The sequence below is a fragment of the Numida meleagris genome, chromosome 3 (assembly GCF_002078875.1).
Source record: "Numida meleagris isolate 19003 breed g44 Domestic line chromosome 3, NumMel1.0, whole genome shotgun sequence".
In the NCBI taxonomy this organism is placed as follows: domain Eukaryota; kingdom Metazoa; phylum Chordata; class Aves; order Galliformes; family Numididae; genus Numida; species Numida meleagris.
The window spans coordinates 107,072,658-107,091,460 of record NC_034411.1 but is presented as its reverse complement, the minus strand read 5'-3'; the positions used below and the strand labels follow the sequence as shown (position 1 = coordinate 107,091,460).

Sequence of the window (18,803 nt, the reverse complement as noted above, 5' to 3'; positions counted from 1 at the left end):
TTGAGATAAAAATTTCCTGAGTTATTAGAGAAATGTGGTCCACTGAAGGAGAATGTGACAGCAGATCATGTTCTAACTTTTCCTGTTGAGGGCTCATTGTTTCTAGTAGTTAGGACCTTTAAACTACAAGCCAGTCAGCCCTACTAATGATGATAGTGTTTCTTTAGTCCATGGGAGCTAGGTAGTCTTCACCTTTCCAATTTGTAATGTGAAAAACAACTGTAAGAGAATACAGACTAGCTCAGCAGCTGCAGCCAAGACAGGATACCAGCTGCGAGTGAGGTATAGAGCTGCTCTGCTTGCTTGTGTCATCTGCAAATGTTACCACTGAGGCAGCATTGAATAGATTATTGATTAAACATATTGAATTCCACTGAGCCACAAAGAAATTCTAGAAGAAAACATGGTAGAAATAGTCCACTTCTTGCTCTCACTCTGATAACAACAGTGCGTTAAAAACTAACTCCCTAGGAGATCTTAAAACAGCTCATGCTTGCCACATTAGTGCTGTACAGTGAAAGATTTTATAACTGTGTCACACAGTTGTAAATCAGGTGTCTTAGGGAAAAAGCTAAAGACCTGTAATTCTCTCAGAAAATGTGTCCTTGACGAGTACTGTCTTCCATCATGCAGTTGAATTCTGGATTTTTAGTATCTTCAAAGCAGCAATTGCATTATGTCACAAGCTCACGTTAAAACTAGCTCCAGTTATGTTTTCACATGTTTTAAATGTTGGAAGTCCTGTATTAAAGTTACAGTTTTGACCTTAGAATTTGGGTATTGGAATTTCTCACTCTTCCATGCCTACTTATGTCCTCATTAGTTGTTCAGGGAGACTGTAGATTGACTGCAGATGCCATTTTGGATACTTAGAGCAAGAAATGCATGTGTGTAGATTATCTGAACCTACTGATTCAAAAATATGTAGTTTGAGTAGTTGGAGCCTCATGACATTTTCAGAAACAAGCAGTCAAATCTGTGTGATCCACATTGCCAGATGGGATGGAAAACTCTCTTCTGATAACTTTAATTTACTGTGTGCAATTTTGTCGTACGTGTCTAGCAGAGTGGTTGACTTTTCCTTTTTTTTCCCAACATATTTTAAAATGTCCTCTGATTGATTCCTATTTGACTACTGATCATTCTTCAACTAGCTACTTTCTCAGTATTCTTATTATTCATTGCTACTTTTTGCCTCTTTTTGCATTACTGTTTTTGGGCTTTGGTTCATTGGCACTAACGCACGTGCTTTTAACTAGCATGGCTTTTTGCCCAGTATAAGTTTTGTTTCATGTTCGGCAATTCATGGCTTTTGAGGCATCTAATAAGATATTCTTGTACAAGTATCATTGTTTGTTAATATTTCTCACGTTGATGTTCCCAGGCAGCTACACTGATGCTTGCTTTAAACTCAGTTAAATTGCCCCTTTGACAGTTCCAATCATTGGCTGATGCTATTTTCTGTTCTCACAAGGTAAATACAACCACATGGTGACCACTGATACTTAGATGCATCGGATTTTGAGGCTAGCAATTAACTTGTCTTTACCAGTCAAATGAGCTCCAGCATTGAATGTTAGATACCATGGTGGGTGCTGTACTTCCATTAGTAGAATGTTAAGGTTGTTATTTCTTGCAGTCTGCATGACAAATCTGGTCAGCCCTTCTCTTTGTCCCATTCTCTACTTATCAAACTAACACCAGTATTTCTTTTCCCAGCATTCCCATTAGGCAATCTGCACACTGTATGTCGAGTAGTTAATGATCTAGTGAGTGGTGTCCCTGACGGTGGCTGGGGATTGAAACTAGGTGGTCTTTAAGGTCTCTTCCAACCCAAACCGTTGCAAGATTCACTGATTCTTTGGCATAAGCTTTTCCATAGCATTCTGTCAGTGCTCACCATAGTCCCAGGTTCTGGAGTTCCACAGTGGTCGAGGTTGGAGGCACCTCAGGTCCCTCTGATTCCCCCCCTGCCCCAGCAGGGCCACCCAGAGCAGGGTGCCCAGCACCACAGCCAGGGGATTTGGAAGATCCCCAGGGAAGAGACCCCACAGCTCTGTGCTCCCTGTGCCAGGACTCCACACCCAGCACGGAAGTGCTTCCTAATCCATGGGTTCATGGATCCTACACTGTGTCACGTATCAGACCTTGCATTTTTCAGTCGCACACCAAAAAATAGTAAAAACGGTATTGCGCCTTGCATTACTCTGTGTGAGTAAAAGTTCATTCAGTGCATGGCTTTCCCTGGCACACCACCAGTCTCATTTTTCAAAGTCAGTGCTGAAAGTACAAGGGGAAATTGAGACTTACTGGGTCTAATAAAGGTATCAACTAAAAACATTATCACAGCCCATCTCAGCTTCTGGGTAGCCCCTAATGTAAGCAGCCTGCAGTTCATACTTAGCTGTCTCTGCTGACATAACTAAAAGGCCCAATTTCCTGCCCTTTCAGTGGGAGAGCACCCTACAGATTCTCTTTGGTTGTATTAAAATATAAACCTTTGCTTTTCCACTTAACACTTAGAAAAAAAAAATGCTGGAAGGAAAAAGGGGTTGGGAGGTAACATGTCTGCAGGAAGGGACGTTCACACAGGTTTAGCCAGGATAGAGTCTTTATGCTGCATTTCTGCCACAGTGCAAAACAAGCTGACATTTGGGTTACCTCATGATACCAAAAACTTAGACATCTTGCCTTCTTTTACAGGATCTGATTAAAAATAAGAGATAATGGTTCTGCCTTGATTAAATTTGTTATAAAAGCCATGCAATAATGTGTTCAGATGAAATAGTATTGCTCTGTAGCTTGATTAAGGTAAGTCTAATTGGGGGGTTAATTTTCATCAGATTAACTGAAAATATCAGGTGGGGGAAGGAAGGAGGGAAAAGAAATCTATAACAGAATTAACTTTGCTATAAAACAGCTTGTCTAGACTGGAATGTGGAATGAGAGAGAACCGGGTGCCTTTGTTCTCAGTAGGCATTCAGTATTTTCAACATTTCTCTTTTCAGAACCAGATTTCTCCTATCTGGATGCTCTGGCTCCTTATCAACCTTTGGCCATGAAATGTGTTTACTGCCCCATTGACACAAGACTGAATTTTATTCAGGTGTCTAAATTGCTCAAAGAAGTCCAGGTAATGAATTTCTGTTGCCTTTTCTTATGTTTCTTCACACATTTGTCTGAAATAAATAAGTAGATTGTGACTGACTGTTACATTAAACAATGGCAAAGTCAGGATAACACACAGATCTTTATAAGAGAGCACACAGAATGACACTTTCCCATTGTTCTTTCTCCTGTTTGTTTTAATTAGCCTATCTGTGTCTGATACAGTCTGAATGTAAGGTGTACCAAGTGCAGAGCATCCTCTGTGCCCTCAGCTTTAACCATCTCCTCCATGCCTGTAACTTAATCCTGCGCTTGATCCTTGCCTTGATTTGGCACCTCTGCTTTGGAGTCCCACTCGTGTATTACTTCCAAGTCGACCACTTTCCTCATCCCATTTGCACCATCTAGCCTTCTTTGTCTAGGAAGAAGGGCAGAGTTTTCATGTAGTCTCTGCTTGGCATTTTTTCCTTTAATGGCCTCTCCTTATCCATCCTGTTTGTTTCTACTGAAATTCCGTTTCTGACTCATGACATAATTAAATTAACACCCCATATTTTTTCTGGCTGAGCTTTTCCCTTGGATCTGTCTTCAGCTCATCATATGCAAAAATGCATGTTCTTCCAAACCTCTTAACAATGTCTGGATCATCTTATCTGCTTGTTCTGTGACCTGGCTTGTCACTGCCCAACTGGTGGAAATTACCATTGCCTGTTTCTCTTCCTCCACGTGACTGCTGAGGTATAATGCTGTTTCCAAAGCAGCTGGCAGAAACGCTGTCATGTCCTTTGGCCTCCTTAAATCCTGTGGTGATCCCTGTGGTAATCAGCTTGTTTACGCTTTGTTCATGCATTGCTGACAGGTCGTGAAAACTCAGAGTTGCCTATTTTGCTAATGTTTGTGCAGTCTCGTGTTTTGACGCGTTTGCCTCGCTCCATGCCATTTTGTGATGGTCTGCACCACTGCTGTATTTGCTTCCAATTTAGATGACAAGCATTTGGAAGAGAATGCTATTGAACATCTTGATTTTTTTCTCTCCTTATGGCAGCTAACATGACTGCTGATATTGATGTAGTGATTAAAGATACAAATTTAGGCCTTGTTACTCTGGGCACTGTCTGTATACAAAGTAAATACTGCTTGTTCCTTGGATGGTTTGTTTCAATCCTGATTGGATCTTCTGGATTTCATCTTTTTGATGTTGTTTTCATACAAATAGGTTAGCTTGCTACCGTCAATCTGCAGACCTCCTTATGGCAACAATTACTGACGTAGGGCAGTGCACAGAATCAACCAAGCATTTCTGTAAGTCACCACAGTCCTCTTTTCCAGCCCCTCCATGTAGTTTGCCCAGAGCAGTACACTCAGCCACCACCCTCCCAGTCTCATCGCACAGATTTGATGATAGACTGTCAGCCACCACCAATGTCCTACCGCAGAGCAGAGGTCCTGACTCTTCCCTATAAGCGACGCTATGAGAAGATCGAAATCATGCCAGAAGTAAGTAACAAAAGGGGGGGAAAAGATGTGGCCTGCACTCATACGTCAAGCTGCATTTCAGTAGCCAGTTTGACTAGGCATACCCTGCCTCTGTGACTTACTGTTGACTGTGAACACCCAAAGTATTTTCTGTCAAGTAGAGTGTTAAGAAAGAGTTTCTGAGAGGGAATTTCATTCTGTAAATTAAGAAGAATTGGAGAAAAACAAAACACGATGGGCAAGTAAAAGGTATGTTCAGGTTAATTGTCCTTTGCAGGGATGCATCACGTCTCAAACTACAGAACAAAGGGCAATCTCTGCTAGCCCGCTGTGAAGAAAACCAGTCATTGCCAGCTTAAAAATGAGTAAGCAGAGACTCTGCAGTTTGAATTAGTAGTACAGGGCCATGGAAGGGATTGAGAGAAATTGGGAGTTAGTAGCCAGGACCTGTCTTTCTCCTTCCCCAGCTGTACCTGCTGTGAGAAATACCCTTGCCCTTCATAAGCAGCATTCAGCTGAATGTTAAAGACATCGTAGTAAAATGGCTCATTTGTGTTAGAACAGTTTCAATAAATGGTTAATTCCTATGGGCTCCCAAAATCCAACAGGTAATGAGTTGCTTGTAGCCATCTATAATGTGGACTGCTTATGGCTGCAACGTCTATTAATAATTTATTAAGCCCATACATTTTATACAAATGTGCTCATAATGCAAAGAGTGATCCATATTCTAGCAGATATGATATTAAATATTTTTTTAACAATTCAGTCAGCACAAAGGTGTCCTTGGATCAAAGATGACAGTGGCATTTTACAAGAAGGTGTTACTGCCCTCTGGATATTTAATATACAAGTCTGCTTTTCATCAGAGAGCCAGCATGCAGCCTACCTGCTGTTTTGATTCCTCTGAAGCCATGGGTTTTTCCTTAAACTCTGAGGGTGTAAGTGAGGCTTTATATGTGAGCCTGTCCCTTGTCAGCCCTGTGGAGTGGATGGGTACCAGCTTTTCCTGCAAACAGAATGCAAATCAGCACAGATGCTACAAATGAATATTTGCCAACCCTCATGCATTATGAAGTTCCTGGTAGAGGAGAGGGTTGTCTAAATCATAGCTAGGCTGGTGCATGGGAGTCACAGATTTAGTTTTGTGCTCTGTCAGAGTCCTCCTGGATGATTTGCACAAGTCTAAATATAAAATGCAACTGAAAGTGGAAAGGGTGAGCACAAAGACACTGAGTACTGCAGAGTTTCCTGGCAGAGTTTGTTAGTCCAAAGGCACTGCTATACTCATGGGGCTAGAGTGCGTCAGAAAACTAAGTCAGTGGTTCTCTTGCTGGGCTGGCTGTTTGCAGCAAGATCTCTTGCACTTGATGCTCAGAAGGCTTTGTGGATTCGGCACCAGTAAGAACATGCCTCCTGTTTCTCAACTCCAGGTCTCCATTGGCTTTTATGTGCCATCTCTCTGAAGTGAAAGGATTCTTTCTACAGATGGTGGTAAAAATGGCACATGGAAATAATAGCACTTCCCAGAACTGCTGGGATGTCGGAGGGAGGGTGCATGGCAGACAATGTGGTATTCACCAAGCTGGGACTGGTTATCAAAAAAGCATGCAGAAAAGAAAAGCAGGTTTCTACCGCATTCACTTTAACTCAGAGTGTTCAAGCAGAAAGATGCATATACAGGAATACTGACAGAAACTGCCTTTTTTGTCCTCTGTCAAATACATCAATTTCCATTCATGCAGGAGTCCTAGCTTCAAAACTATCTGTCTACTCAGGGAGTGGAAACATCTCTTCTGATTTTCCACTTCCAGGTATTCTCCCTAGGTTCCAAAGCTGTTCTTCTCAACTCAATGCAACAAGCTACTTGGTGTATAATGGCTCTCCTAAAAAGGTAAAGATGGTACAAAAACAGACCAGAAAGGTGCTGTCCTTCCACACTGGTGGACAGTAGAGGGAGGGAACTACTTCCTTCCCTTAAGGAAGGAAGAGTGTTAACTGTGAGAATTAGAACGTTTGTGATGAGAGCAAGGCTGTGATTCAGGGCTGTTAATAGGATACCATTCCCCAGCACTGAGGTATGCAAATCATCCTCAAAAAGAGATGTTGATCGTTCTTTCCAAGGGAACTTGTTACAGGAGTAGTCATGCCAAATTTGTAGTGATCACAGACTGAACAATCTCTTATTCAGCGGGTGTTCATGACATCACTGCTTGAGGCTGATTTCAGCTTCCAGCTTGACCTGCAGTGTGGTGATAAGGCATAGGAGGGTTGGGGTGCTGTCTTCCACGCTTTCTCCCTTTGGTCTCAATCTCAGCAGCATAGCTGAAAACTGCTGAGAAGTATAACTACATGATCTCTCCTATTCTGTACGACAGTCAATCCTAAAGGACTGCTGATTTTCGAGTAAATAGGGGAAGGAGGAGAATGTCTATTTTCATTGCTTGTATTGTCTTTGATGCTTACTACCTAAATAAACACAATGGTACATTCTTACTTCCTGAATAATTTTTCTGTGCCATGTGCTAGGCTTGCCTCATTTTCTCTCCCAGCAGAAGAGCCCTGTTTGTCTGTCCCTTTGTGCAGTGGGATCATGAGGATATTGGTTTTTAGAGGCTGATATGGTTGTGCTGTTGCTTTCAGGCGGGGTTTATGTGGTGGTGGCAAAAAAAGTTAGCTGTAACTTCCCTGTCTGCTGGGTGGGTTGTGCAAGACAGGATTGCAAGTATGATCAGTGAAGTTTCCTGATGGAGAGTATTTACTGCTTTATGTTCCTTTTCTGGTAGTTTCATCCAGGAAAACTCTTTAAGGGTGCCTGAATACATAGATTTTCTGTACTGCAAGGAAAGGGCATCTGTTTCACATGGGCTACCACCAGCTCTGAGGTTGTGAAGGCTTAAGTGGCAGCTGGAAATGATATGTTGGGGCTCCTAGCAAATCTTGTGAAGGCTTGTTATTCATCAAAAACATGTTAGCTAAATATGAAGTCCTGACCTGGGCCCTCTCCTAACATCCACAGTCCTTTTTCCGAAATGGAGATGTGTTCAAGCTTATGACTCAATTTTTAGAGCTCTTGCAAACCAAACAGTTGGCTCGGGATGGTTTCAGTCGCTACAGACTGACAGCATGGTGGTGTGAAATTTCCTTTCCAAAACTATTTCAGTGGTTCAGATTCTGGCCTGCCAGACTCATGTACGTTCACTTATAGGGCTGGAGCTTGTCTGCATTTCAATCACTTCACCAAAGAGCAGTCCGGTCAAAGCAGGGCTGTTGTATGTTAATGAGATTTACTTTCAGAGCAGCTTTTGTTTAGAGAGAGGTTTTAACGGTCCCAAGGCACCAGGCTGAAATGGCTCTCAGAGGTATTACAGAAGCCTTTACACTTTAACTAATTTGTTCTTCTCAGCATTTGCCTTTCACTTTAAAAAATAATTTGTTTTAAAAAATGCTTCCTGGAAATTGGTAGGTATTGTCTGTTCACAGGAGAATGATGGGAAAATGGAAAACACCTTCTGGAGCAAACAGATAAATTAACCATAGTGTTTGAGCAAATAACGTGCCTCCAGTTTAATTAGAGCTGAACAATGGCGCGGATCACTTGATTTCAGCAGCAGACTGACTTCAGTGAGGGCTGTGTTTTTAAAACATCCTATTTGCAAGTTCTTCAGGACCACCGGCCAGTGCAGGAGAGTGTGAATGTGCAGTGCACCTTCCAACATGAAGTGAAATTACAGGGAACTATTGCAGAGAAAACAGACACTTGGCAGCCCATTGTAATTACGTAGCTTTCATTCCGTCCTCCTCCTGTCCTGACTTCTCTTTCCACACACCATCTTGCCAATTGGTTTTTAAGAGAAAGCATGGTAACAACATGGCTTCCATCTTACCTCTCCAACTTCCCGTTCCAGGGACTAAAAAGTTTGATTTCTGTCTTTCTGCACACCCTCAGCTTATCTTGGTGACCTCATTTTATCCAGTCTCCTGACCTCTCTCTTCCTTTTCCCCCAACTGTTCCTACCTGTATAGGGATGCTGTAGTCTCACTTATCATACAGTAAATGTGCTTTGAATGTTATCCCTCATTTCCTTCTTTTTCTTTTTTTGCTACATTTTTTCCCTGGTTAGCCTCATCCACAGATTGTTCTATTTAAATCAATGAATCTCAAATCTGCTTTTCTACTCCCAACCTGGTTTTGCCTGCCCACATTAACGTCTAGTTTTGTTTCTTCATTTTTGATGTCTGGCTGCAAGGTAACAGTCGTTTTTAATGAGGTGCTCACCTCTTTTTTTCCAATAAGCTTCAACAATGTCACATTCTGACCTACAAACCGGTCACTATATTGTAAACGTTTTGATTGATGCCCTCTTATATCTTTCAGATGACTCATCTTTTGCATCTATAAGCTACTTGCCTTTGCTTTGAAGGTATTTTGCATCCTTGCTTGCCCTACATGTCATTTTTCATTCGGGTTTGGGGCTAATTTCTGCTTCTCGTGGTTCCAGTTTCTACTGTCCTCTTTTAAGTGCCTCAGACAATTGTTTCCTGCCTGCTTCCAGGCGATGCAGCATACCGATGAAGAGCTTCATTAAACAGCCATAAATCTACTTCATTATACTTTAAAAATGCCTCCTTAAAACTCCCTTTTGGCACAGTATAAGCAAAAAGCCATGGGTTAGCTTTTATGCTGTGACATTTTATATATACAGTCCCACCCAGGGTTGTTTCCTGACGGTTGATCAGTGTCTTTCTGTTTTGGTCTCTGTGGTTTGGGATAAAGTTCATCACGTTGATCTGGAGCCCTGGTCCATTAGTGGGACTTTCAAGTAGTGCATAAATGCAAGAAGCAGGGATAGAGATGATGGTTGCCTGGACCACATACATGGAAAAGAAAGGGTTTGTTTGGTTGTTCAAACACACGGGAATACCTCTTCAGCCTCCACTTTATTTCTCCACTGGATTTTGACTCTATGGAAGACTAAATCTAAGGTAAAGGTTTGTGTAAACAATATCAGCAACTTTATGTATTTATGGCATGATCCTTCATTCCCTGAGGTTAATGAGACTTTACAGTGTGCTGCAGAGATCTGTCACAGACCCACAGGGGTGGAAAGAGCTAAGTTCAGGTTAGTTTAGCAATGCAATCATCTCATTTAAAGCACTTGAACTGTGTAAAATCTGAGGCAGAAACCCCAACAAGACATGATGCTGATAATCCATTAATTATTATATAGATGTGCTCTTAGTTCTAGGATGTTTGCTCTTCTCTGTTGGAAATGCATGCCCTTGTTCCTTTAAGCCTCGTTAGAAAGATTCCCCAAGTAATTTCCGTTCTGCTGCCCCATGGCTTACAGCATGCTCGTTGCCTTGTTTAATATGCTTGCTGGTCCACAGGCATATTTAAATCTCTAGACCTTTCCCCTTTGGTGCACGTGTACAACCACATATCTTTTTATTTCCTCTGCAGGATCCGATACTCGCAGACTTCCTGCACTCAGACTCTGCCTGGTTTAGCAGATGGTACAAAGCCAAGGCTGAGTCTGTGTGATATGCTGGCCCACACTGTAATCTCTTGTGCATTTCTCTGTCTGGTTTCAAGTGATTTGACAGCAGAGCTTCTGGCACTTCAGCACTGAAGGGATAAGGAAAGGCAGGGAGGTAGGAGGTGAGGTAGACTGTCGTCCTTTCCTAACATTGCCTTCCAAATAAAACTAAGTGACAACGTGAAGACAATGTTTTTTTCGTTTGTTTTTTACAAAGCAGACTATACAGGTCTTCGCTGCTTGTAAACAAAGGGATATTATACTTAAGCATGTGGAGTATTTGTGTTCCTACTGAAGATACACTGGGAGAGTGCTTTCTTGTGTGTGATGGATATCAGAAACTGGGTCTGAGGTGTGAGGGGAAAAGCGAATGGAGGGAGGGAGGATGGGGCAGGTTGTCCTTTGTTCATGCTTTGCTGAAGACAACGTATTCTAGAAACTTTTGTGAAGCTGTTATCACTCGGATCTAGTGGACTCCCTCTGAAGACAGGAAGGTCTTACAATGTTCAGGCTTCTTTAACCCTTGGGAGAGGATATTTTTCTCTCACTTGTGAATGGCGTTCTTTTTGGGGACTGTGATCTTGTTGGGAATCTCTTCACACCTGGCAAGCTCCAGGACTGTAAGCAATCATTTCCACCTAGAAGCACCCTCATGGGTTACATGGCCAGAACCCAGCTGCAATTCCTAATAGTATTTAAGATGTGCCTCACAAAATGGCAGGCACCAGCTTCCAACTGTAAAGACTTTTGCCCCTGCTGTCCCCACTAGAATGCTATTCAAAACTCCACAGTCTCTGCTGGCTAGAAACATTGTAATTTCTAGCCTACGCATATTCATGGCTGGTCTGCACATATTCTCAACATCATGTTTTAGCATAAATAGATTTTCTCTTTTGTTGGTGTTTTCCCTGTAGTGTTTATGTGCAATAATCAAATTCTGCTTTTGGATTTCTTTTGGATTTTCTTTTTGCCAGGCTAAACAAGCTGAGATAATTTAGTTTCTTCTTACAAAGCAATTTCTCCTGCCCTGATCTACCCTTCAGTCTATCTTGCTTGAACATAAATTACCCGACATTTACAAGTAGTTCAGATGAGATCTTGCTGGGCCCAATATAACATCAAAAGCTCATCCTTGCTAGAATTACCTGATATTTTCTGGAGATGCATTTTTCTTTTTCATGACTGTGTCACTGTTGTGACTCTGTGTTCTCATGAGATAGACTAATAAATGTGGACCCTTCACCTCTGTCATTTCCAGCAGCTGACAGCTCGCAACCAAAACTCTCTGTATTAGCCCTGTCCCTGGCCTTGCATTTCATGCTACTGAGTTTCATCTTGGTTTTCTGACTCAAATTCTTGAGGTCATCTAACTCTTCCTCTATGATAGACTGATCTTTCTTTCCAGCTAAGGGTGCCTCTGCAAAGTTCTGAACACTCTCTTTGTTCTGTACTGAGGTCATAAGTAAAAATTGGATGCTAGTAGGCTCCAGGCTGACCCTTGAGGAATTGCAACAGCAGCCCAGAGTTGATACCTTTCCTTTAACCAGAACTTTCCTCATCTCAGGGCTGCTGTAGAAATCCACGGTTTGTAACTTCCCATGTAGTGCCCTGCTTAGTGCAGCATGAGGCACTGACTGCAGCTGCTGCACTTCACTGCACCAAGGAGTGTATTACACCTTTATTCTTTAAGGATTTGCAAGGTGTCAAGTTTATAATGTGCCTGTCCCGCACAGTGGTGTCACAGCTCTATTTCCTGTCTTCAATTTCTCTGTTTTGATCCAGAGTTGCAATTCTGGGTGCTGCTTCTAATGCAGAGATGATATACATTTATGCACAATTTGCAGAACTAGAAAATAACACATTTAATGCTGATGCAAAAAAAATTAACTATGTCCCTTTCTAAATATGCGTGCTATAATCTGTTGTACACATCAGTGCCTTTCAAGTCTTAAAACTTGCAGGGATTCTAATTACTGGTAACTGTGTTCCTGCTGATTTCCCTTCACTCCAGTCCTGGAGGGTGAAGATCCAGCTCATCTCACTCAGCTATTCAGCCTCAATTTGTTTTTAGCAGTAGGAGTTTCAGATCCTATCATCAGTCATTGTTAGCTCTTCATTGCCGAGGGGAGAATTTTTGGCTGGTGACTGAAGCCAGTGCATGAACAGCAGTCTGGGGGGGGCTGTCCTTGAGGAAAGCTTTAGTAGAGACTTCAGAGTGACCTGGCCTGCATGTGTTGTCCTTCTGTATAAACAACCATAGTTTGGCCAGCAAGAATCTTCAAGCTCATGTAATATGCATCAGATCTTGTTTCGTTTGGGAAATGTAATCCTACAGGAAGGTTTCAGTCGCAGTTTATGTTAGAAATGTATTCACCCTGTTAGGATGTAGGTGGGGAGCTCTGATGGTGGAGCACATCTTACCCTGGCTGTCACAAGGTTCACGTGGCTGCACTCATGACCAACACTTGCAGATTCTTACAAGTGAGAGTTAATGACTTGTGCTTTTCAGTTAGTCACTGTTTTAATCTTTGCTTAACGGGAGATGATTTAAAAATTGAAATACGCAATACACATAACACACAAGTTTATCTTAAGGCAGCCCAAGTGCTCATCCATATGCATGGACTGATTAATGTGCTGTTAGCACTCAGTGCCGTGCGGCTCTGCTTTCATGACTTCCCTGATGCCAGTATGTGGCATCAGCCTTGTGGTAATGACTGCAACGAAGAAGCACTCATTCTTGCATAGTGGGGGGCTTTTCAGTCTTGCAGACAAAGGCATAACAAGATCCAGCAACTGAAAGTTGGACAAATTCAACCTTGAAATAAGACGTGGTTTCCTAGCTGCAAGGAAAATTAAAGTTTGGAACGGCTTACAAGAGGAAATGGTGGAGTTGCCACTGCCTGGAACGCAGACAAGATTTGCTATCTCTCTGAAAAAGGTTTCTTTAATCCGGCGTTTCGGAAGAGTTCTGTGATTTGAGTGTGCAGGAGATCAGTCGCAAGGAGTACAGCAGTGCTGCCTGGTGTTAGTAGGTGAATGACTGGGTGTGATTAAATGACCTTTTTGGTTTGGGTCAGTGAATTTCTGTAATAAAGGGATTGGCCACAACATGGAGAGGGCTGTGAGTTGAGGCAGTAGCTCAGAGGAGATAAAATTGGACATCTGTCTTACTGTCTTTCTGACTGTTAATAATTCAAGTGTTGCTACTTAGCAACTGTGTGGTTCAAATGTGCATAAACGTTAACACCAAAATATTTCAGAGGCAAAGGAGGACTTTGATTCTAGGCAGCTCTTTGTTTCTTAAGGATAATTCTCCGTACAGTGTTTGTCATTTTGCCGTGTATTCTTCGTTAGAACCTATTTTCTATCGATCCTCCTCTGGAAGGTGGTGGGAATGCAAAGTGCCTTTGACCATACCGAGTGCAGCATGTCACCCTGCTGCAAGTTTTACTATTTTTAGTTCCTAGGAGAAATCTGAAGCAATGATTATCATTGTTTTTTTCATTCTCCCAGCCTTCAGTAACAAACTGTGAAGGCTGTATTCAGATTTCCTGCTTGAAAGGTTTTGAAAGGAATCCCAGAGAGAGAGAGAGCTGTGTGAGTTGCTCCATAAAACTTCGATTTCAAAGATTCACTAAGTCCAGATATGTGCAAAATGTGGGAGATCTGAATGCAGCCTTAAAATGTCAGTGTTTTTCCAAAGCAAGCATCTATCCAGTTGTTTTATTTCAGGGAGGTGCTCTCAAAACGTGGGCTGCATCTTTAGAGTGCTAGGTAAGATTTTCAGATATTTATTGTTAGAAGAAGTTGAATTGTGCTGCTGCTGAAGCTAACAGAAAAGCCTTCTCCATGTTTTGATGGCACAAGGATTAGGCCAGTAGGAGCACTCTTAGGCATAACATTCACTTGTTTCTCTCTCCACTGGGATTAGTGCTTTGTAGTAATGCAGTAATCACCTGTGTGATAGCAACTTAGAGCAGGCAAGAGTACTTGCACTCAAGTACTGGTCCGTGAAGTTTCTTGGAAAGTGGAATGATTCATTTCTGCTCTGTCACTTGCCTGTTTTAGATCCTGTTGAAAATTTACTAGATGGCCTTCGTAAAGAATTCAGTCTTCCATTGCCTCAAGCACACTTTCTCCAAAATAAGAATATGCCATGGTCTTCTAAAACCCGTTCAATTTCTGTTCCTGCTTCATGCATCTGGCAAGCTAAAGAGAGCTGGCGTTGGGTTGCTGCCAGGGCAGTGGTGGTAGCTGGGACTCCAGAGCTCTGCTCCGTTGACGCGCGACAGTAAATGGATGAAGTTTTCAGAGAGCTCCTTTACCTTAAGGCAGAGCTCTTCACATCTGGCTCCAACTGGAGGTGCTGTGTGCTTGAAGGTAAAGGGGAACGGAGTTCAGGTGAAGTTCATCTTGAAGAGGCTCTTTCTACATGAGATAGATAGGAGGCTGGACTGGGGGGTCTGGGAAGAATAGCCAGCACTCTTCGCATGTCAGCTGTCTTCACAACTGAAAAGTCCTCCCATCCAATGGTGTAAAGTGCAAGCCATCTTTACCATTCTTGTTTTGTGAGGCACCTGCAGTGTTTCCTCACAGACATAGAGCACACTTCAATTGTCATTGCCTTTGGATCTGCAGATAATAGGAGCATGCTTTATTCGGAGTGATACTTGGAAACTGCTTGGGCTGCTGGCCCTGCGGGTTGATAACTGTTTGTTTAAGGACTAGTTCCTGGCTGCAGTCTTGGACAACACTCCAGGGCACCTGGTGTCCAGTGAGTTGTCAACCAAAACACCTTCCAAGAGAAGAACAACATAATTTTCCATGTTCATGAGCACCCTTTTCTGCAAAGTTCCTTTGGAAGAATGACTGGAAGAGATGCTTCCCAGCTGCCCAACTTCTGCAATCTCAGCAGGTGCAGGCCTTCCCACTCCACATGTACTGCCAACCCCCTCAGTGCTGAGTGAGGATCTTGGCAGGTTGCCATTGAAATTCAAAATTGCAGCCAAGCCTAAATTTTATTTATTTCAGATGAGAACTATATAGAAGGCAGTGGAAGAGTTCTTATGCAGTGTTGTAGGGAAAAAATGTCAAACCAGTCAACAGAGCCAGTGTGTTTTTAGGACAAACTCTTCTTCCAACTGTTCTGCAGCCTGAATGCTACAGCACTGAGGAGCAGAGAGGAAGCTAGCTCTGATTAACAGTGTACATCGAGGTAACAAAAATAACAAATGCTGCTGAATTAGATTGAGTTTTACTGACCAGAATTATTAAGAAAGCAGTTGACATCTTTTTAAATGAGGTTTCTCTCTAATTGCCTTGTTTTCGGAGACTTGCCCTAGTTGCTGAAAACCTCTCATTGCTCTGATAACATAATTCAGTGACTTAAGAACCAGAAAGAGGGATAACCAGGTAAGAGGAGCACTCCATCATCGTACCAGTGGGTTGGTGTTTACAGTTCATTAGTCCCTGTTTAAAAATACCCTACTGCCAATTTAAATCACAGCTGGATTCATGCAAGTTTTGAGATTATCACTTGCTGAATAAAATCCTTCTTTTGCTTTAGCTTGCAGATTCGCTTGTGCCCTTGGAGATTAAGCCTGGCATTTCCTTAGCAACAGTTTCTGCCATGTTGCATACTAAAGACAACAAGCATGTACTGCAGGTACAGTATAATGGGGGAGGGAGACAAATATCCTTGCACAGGGTTTCCTACCATCTGGGACCCCAGCTGTTCTCATGAGGCAACCCTTCTAACAACTCTTTCCCCACCAGAGCAGCATTCTTGTCAGATGCTTTGTCCTGGCATGTGCAAGTGAGGAATTACACTTGGAGGAGAGAGTGTGGTGCATATAAATCTCTCTACCCTATTTTCTTTGGCCTTGTGCCCAGCTAAGATAAAAGGAGAAGTGAGATTATTTATGAAGAGAGGCTACAGATCATGCTGCTGTCTTCCATAACCTGTACACCATGGTCAGCATCACCCAGCTTCTCACAGGCTTAGTGTTGAGGATCAGATGGGAAGGATGACCTGAAAGATCAGACACTTGAAGGGTCTGTGTTCTTTAAGTTGCCCTGTTCCCCAGGAATAAGGTAGCACTTCCTTTGGAGTAAACTCCAAAGATAAAGTGAGGAGAAAATTCCTCTTTTTCTGCCATCTCCTTTACAGTGCCATTGCAGTTCCTGGCAAAGCACAGGGAGATGGTGCCTGGTGAAGCTGTTGAGCAGTAGATGCCCAGTCACCTTTCTCTGCTGATGCATGAAAGTGCAGGGAACTGAGTGAACCCACATGTTTCACAGTGCTGTCTGTCGAGCTGGGCCGAGCCCACCACACTTGGGAAGATGGCCTGATACGGTCGTGTCCTTCGTGCAGGGACATAAAGAATGGTTAACGATTTACATCAGTGCACAGCAGACAAGATGCCTAATTTTTTCAGGTCAGTTCCCTAGATACACTAGGCAACACTAGAAAAATCAAAGTATTAAAATGTGACTGCTCTGAGTCTGCTTTCTCCTTTATGTTCTGTTCATTTGCTCTCTTCTCTACTCTGAGTCCTGATGCCAAATTAACTTAGAGGTAGGCATAAGCTGCAGGTAAGCAGCATCTGAGCCTGGGAGCTCTGGGAGTTACAGAACCTGTGCAGACAAGCTCCAAAAACCTCAATCTATCAGCACAGAACCATGGCAGTGATTCATGCACAAATAACATCCTGCATGCACCTAGGTCCATCAGACTTCAGGGTAAGTGGTTGTTTTTGTGAAGTGACACCCTGTCTGTGGAACCTGAGCCTGAGCAGGCAGCGTTTCATGCGCAGGGATGAAAAACACCCTTCCTTTTCTGTTGAAGGAAACAGAGGGGCATCACAACAGCGAGTTCAGACATGGTGCTGCACACTGGGAGAGACGTGGAGTTGAGAGGAGCCCAATCCATCACCTGAAATGTACAGAGCACAGCACAAGGCACCAGGGCTGCTTCAGGCAGATTCAGTGTGGTATACAGACACATCTTTGGCAAATGGTCTTGCCAACATTTTGGAGAAGTTTTCTCCAGCACCTTTTTCCCAAGGCTGTGTTGCTAGGTCACTGGGAAAGTCAAGTGCTGATACATCCTCAACATAACTAGCTTGGCACAAGGCACATGGACTTGTTTTACAAAATAATTTCCTCACTGCTCTTTAGTCAGGAATCTGTTTCTCATCTCCACAAAATGATCAGCAGTCAGTTAAGAACACTCCATGCAGTGCCAGGTTAGCTGCCCCCTGATCTCCCTGCTAGCAGAGGAGGCTCTCAGGGATGAGTTAAGGCAGATAGCTTACTGAAGAACCTCAAAATTATACCCAGATCACACTGCAGTGGTTTTTCAGGCATTGCAGCATCTCTTGTGCCTGTCTGGATTCAGTTTTTTTCCTAATGTCTCATTTTTCCGAGGCCAGTGAGAATTAACCCATTTTCCTCATTCTTCAAGTAGCTGCTTTGCTCTGAATTTGCCTGTTTCCCAACCCAGCATCTTTTAGGCTGTGATTTTCATAGAATCATAGAATGGTTTGGCTTAGAAGGGACCTCAAAGATCATCTAGTTCCAAGCCTCCTGCCGCAGACAGGGGTACCAGCCACGAAATCAGGCACCAGATCAGGGCCCTATCCAGCCTGGCCTTGAACACTTCCATCGATGGGGCATCCACAGCTCCTCTGGGCAGTTTCAAGGCATGTTTCCTGGAAAGCATTTCAGAGTACTCAAATGCAGAAAGCTTCAGCTCTGAAGTGAGTTGGACAAAGCTTTATAGATGACAGAACTTTGAACTAGCACTGCTAATTTATTTCTGTAAATGCTGTGTGTGCAGAGCAGCAGCGTAGACCAAGGCTGGGTGTCTTGTTTCTTCAGCACTGCTATGTTCCCCGTCGGTCACCAGAAACAAAATCAATATTCCTTTTCTCTCTCATGTGTCTGTTACTCCATCTAAGTTATAATAAGCTGATGTGATTCACTGCATTACTGTGCACCTTATTGTCCATTAGCTCCCTCCAAAACCTCCACAACCCCCCACCAGCAAGAAGAGAAAACGAGTGAGTGACGACGTGCCAGAGTGTAAGCCTCTGAAGCCTTTGCTGAGTGGCTCCATTCCTGTGGACCAGTTTGTGCAGACACTTGAGAAGGTAATAAGTCTTTGGTGGCAAGCAAGGTTCAAGGGGTTCTCTACAGAGCTGAGAAATCTGGGAGAGAGAAATAATTTTAGTGTGGCTTGAAATAGAGGGAGGCTAATGAGCTGTCAAAGTATTGCCAGAGTACGTATCCCTGCAGAGAGAGCAGAGGAAATATTTCCCCATGGAAATGTCTTGGTGTAAGTGCTTTCTGTCAGTCATTTCCTCCTGGTTTCCTATGGAAGCTGAGCTTTTAGAGTCACTGGGTGGGTGAGTTTCCCATGTGTATCAGCTGATTTCCAGTACATTTGAACAGTGGAGAGGAGATTTAAATATTTAAGTTCCTAAAGTTCTTAAGTTCCTTAATTTGAAGTTCTTGATTTTAAGTTTTGTGAAAATGAGGAGACTGACTGAAGAGTGATAGAATGGTAGAATGGCTTGGGTTGGAAGGACCTTAAAGCTCATCCAACGCCAACCCCCTTGCCATGGGCAGGGTTGCCACCCACCAGATCAGGCTGCCCAGGGCTGCATCCAGCCT

The 18,803-nt window shown here is 43.0% G+C and overlaps 1 protein-coding gene across 2 annotated transcripts in view; it reads left to right on the top strand.

Moving 5' to 3' along the window:
- INTS9 (integrator complex subunit 9) overlaps positions 1–18,803 on the top strand; it is a 70,994-nt gene that overhangs the window by 49,971 nt on the left and 2,220 nt on the right. For both annotated transcript variants that reach the window (XM_021392400.1, XM_021392401.1), the window contains exons 13-16: positions 3,009–3,133; positions 4,438–4,605; positions 15,694–15,792; positions 18,143–18,280. In XM_021392400.1, coding sequence (XP_021248075.1) covers positions 3,009–3,133; positions 4,438–4,605; positions 15,694–15,792; positions 18,143–18,280 — 530 coding nt within the window. The remainder of the gene's footprint in view (positions 1–3,008; positions 3,134–4,437; positions 4,606–15,693; positions 15,793–18,142; positions 18,281–18,803) is intronic.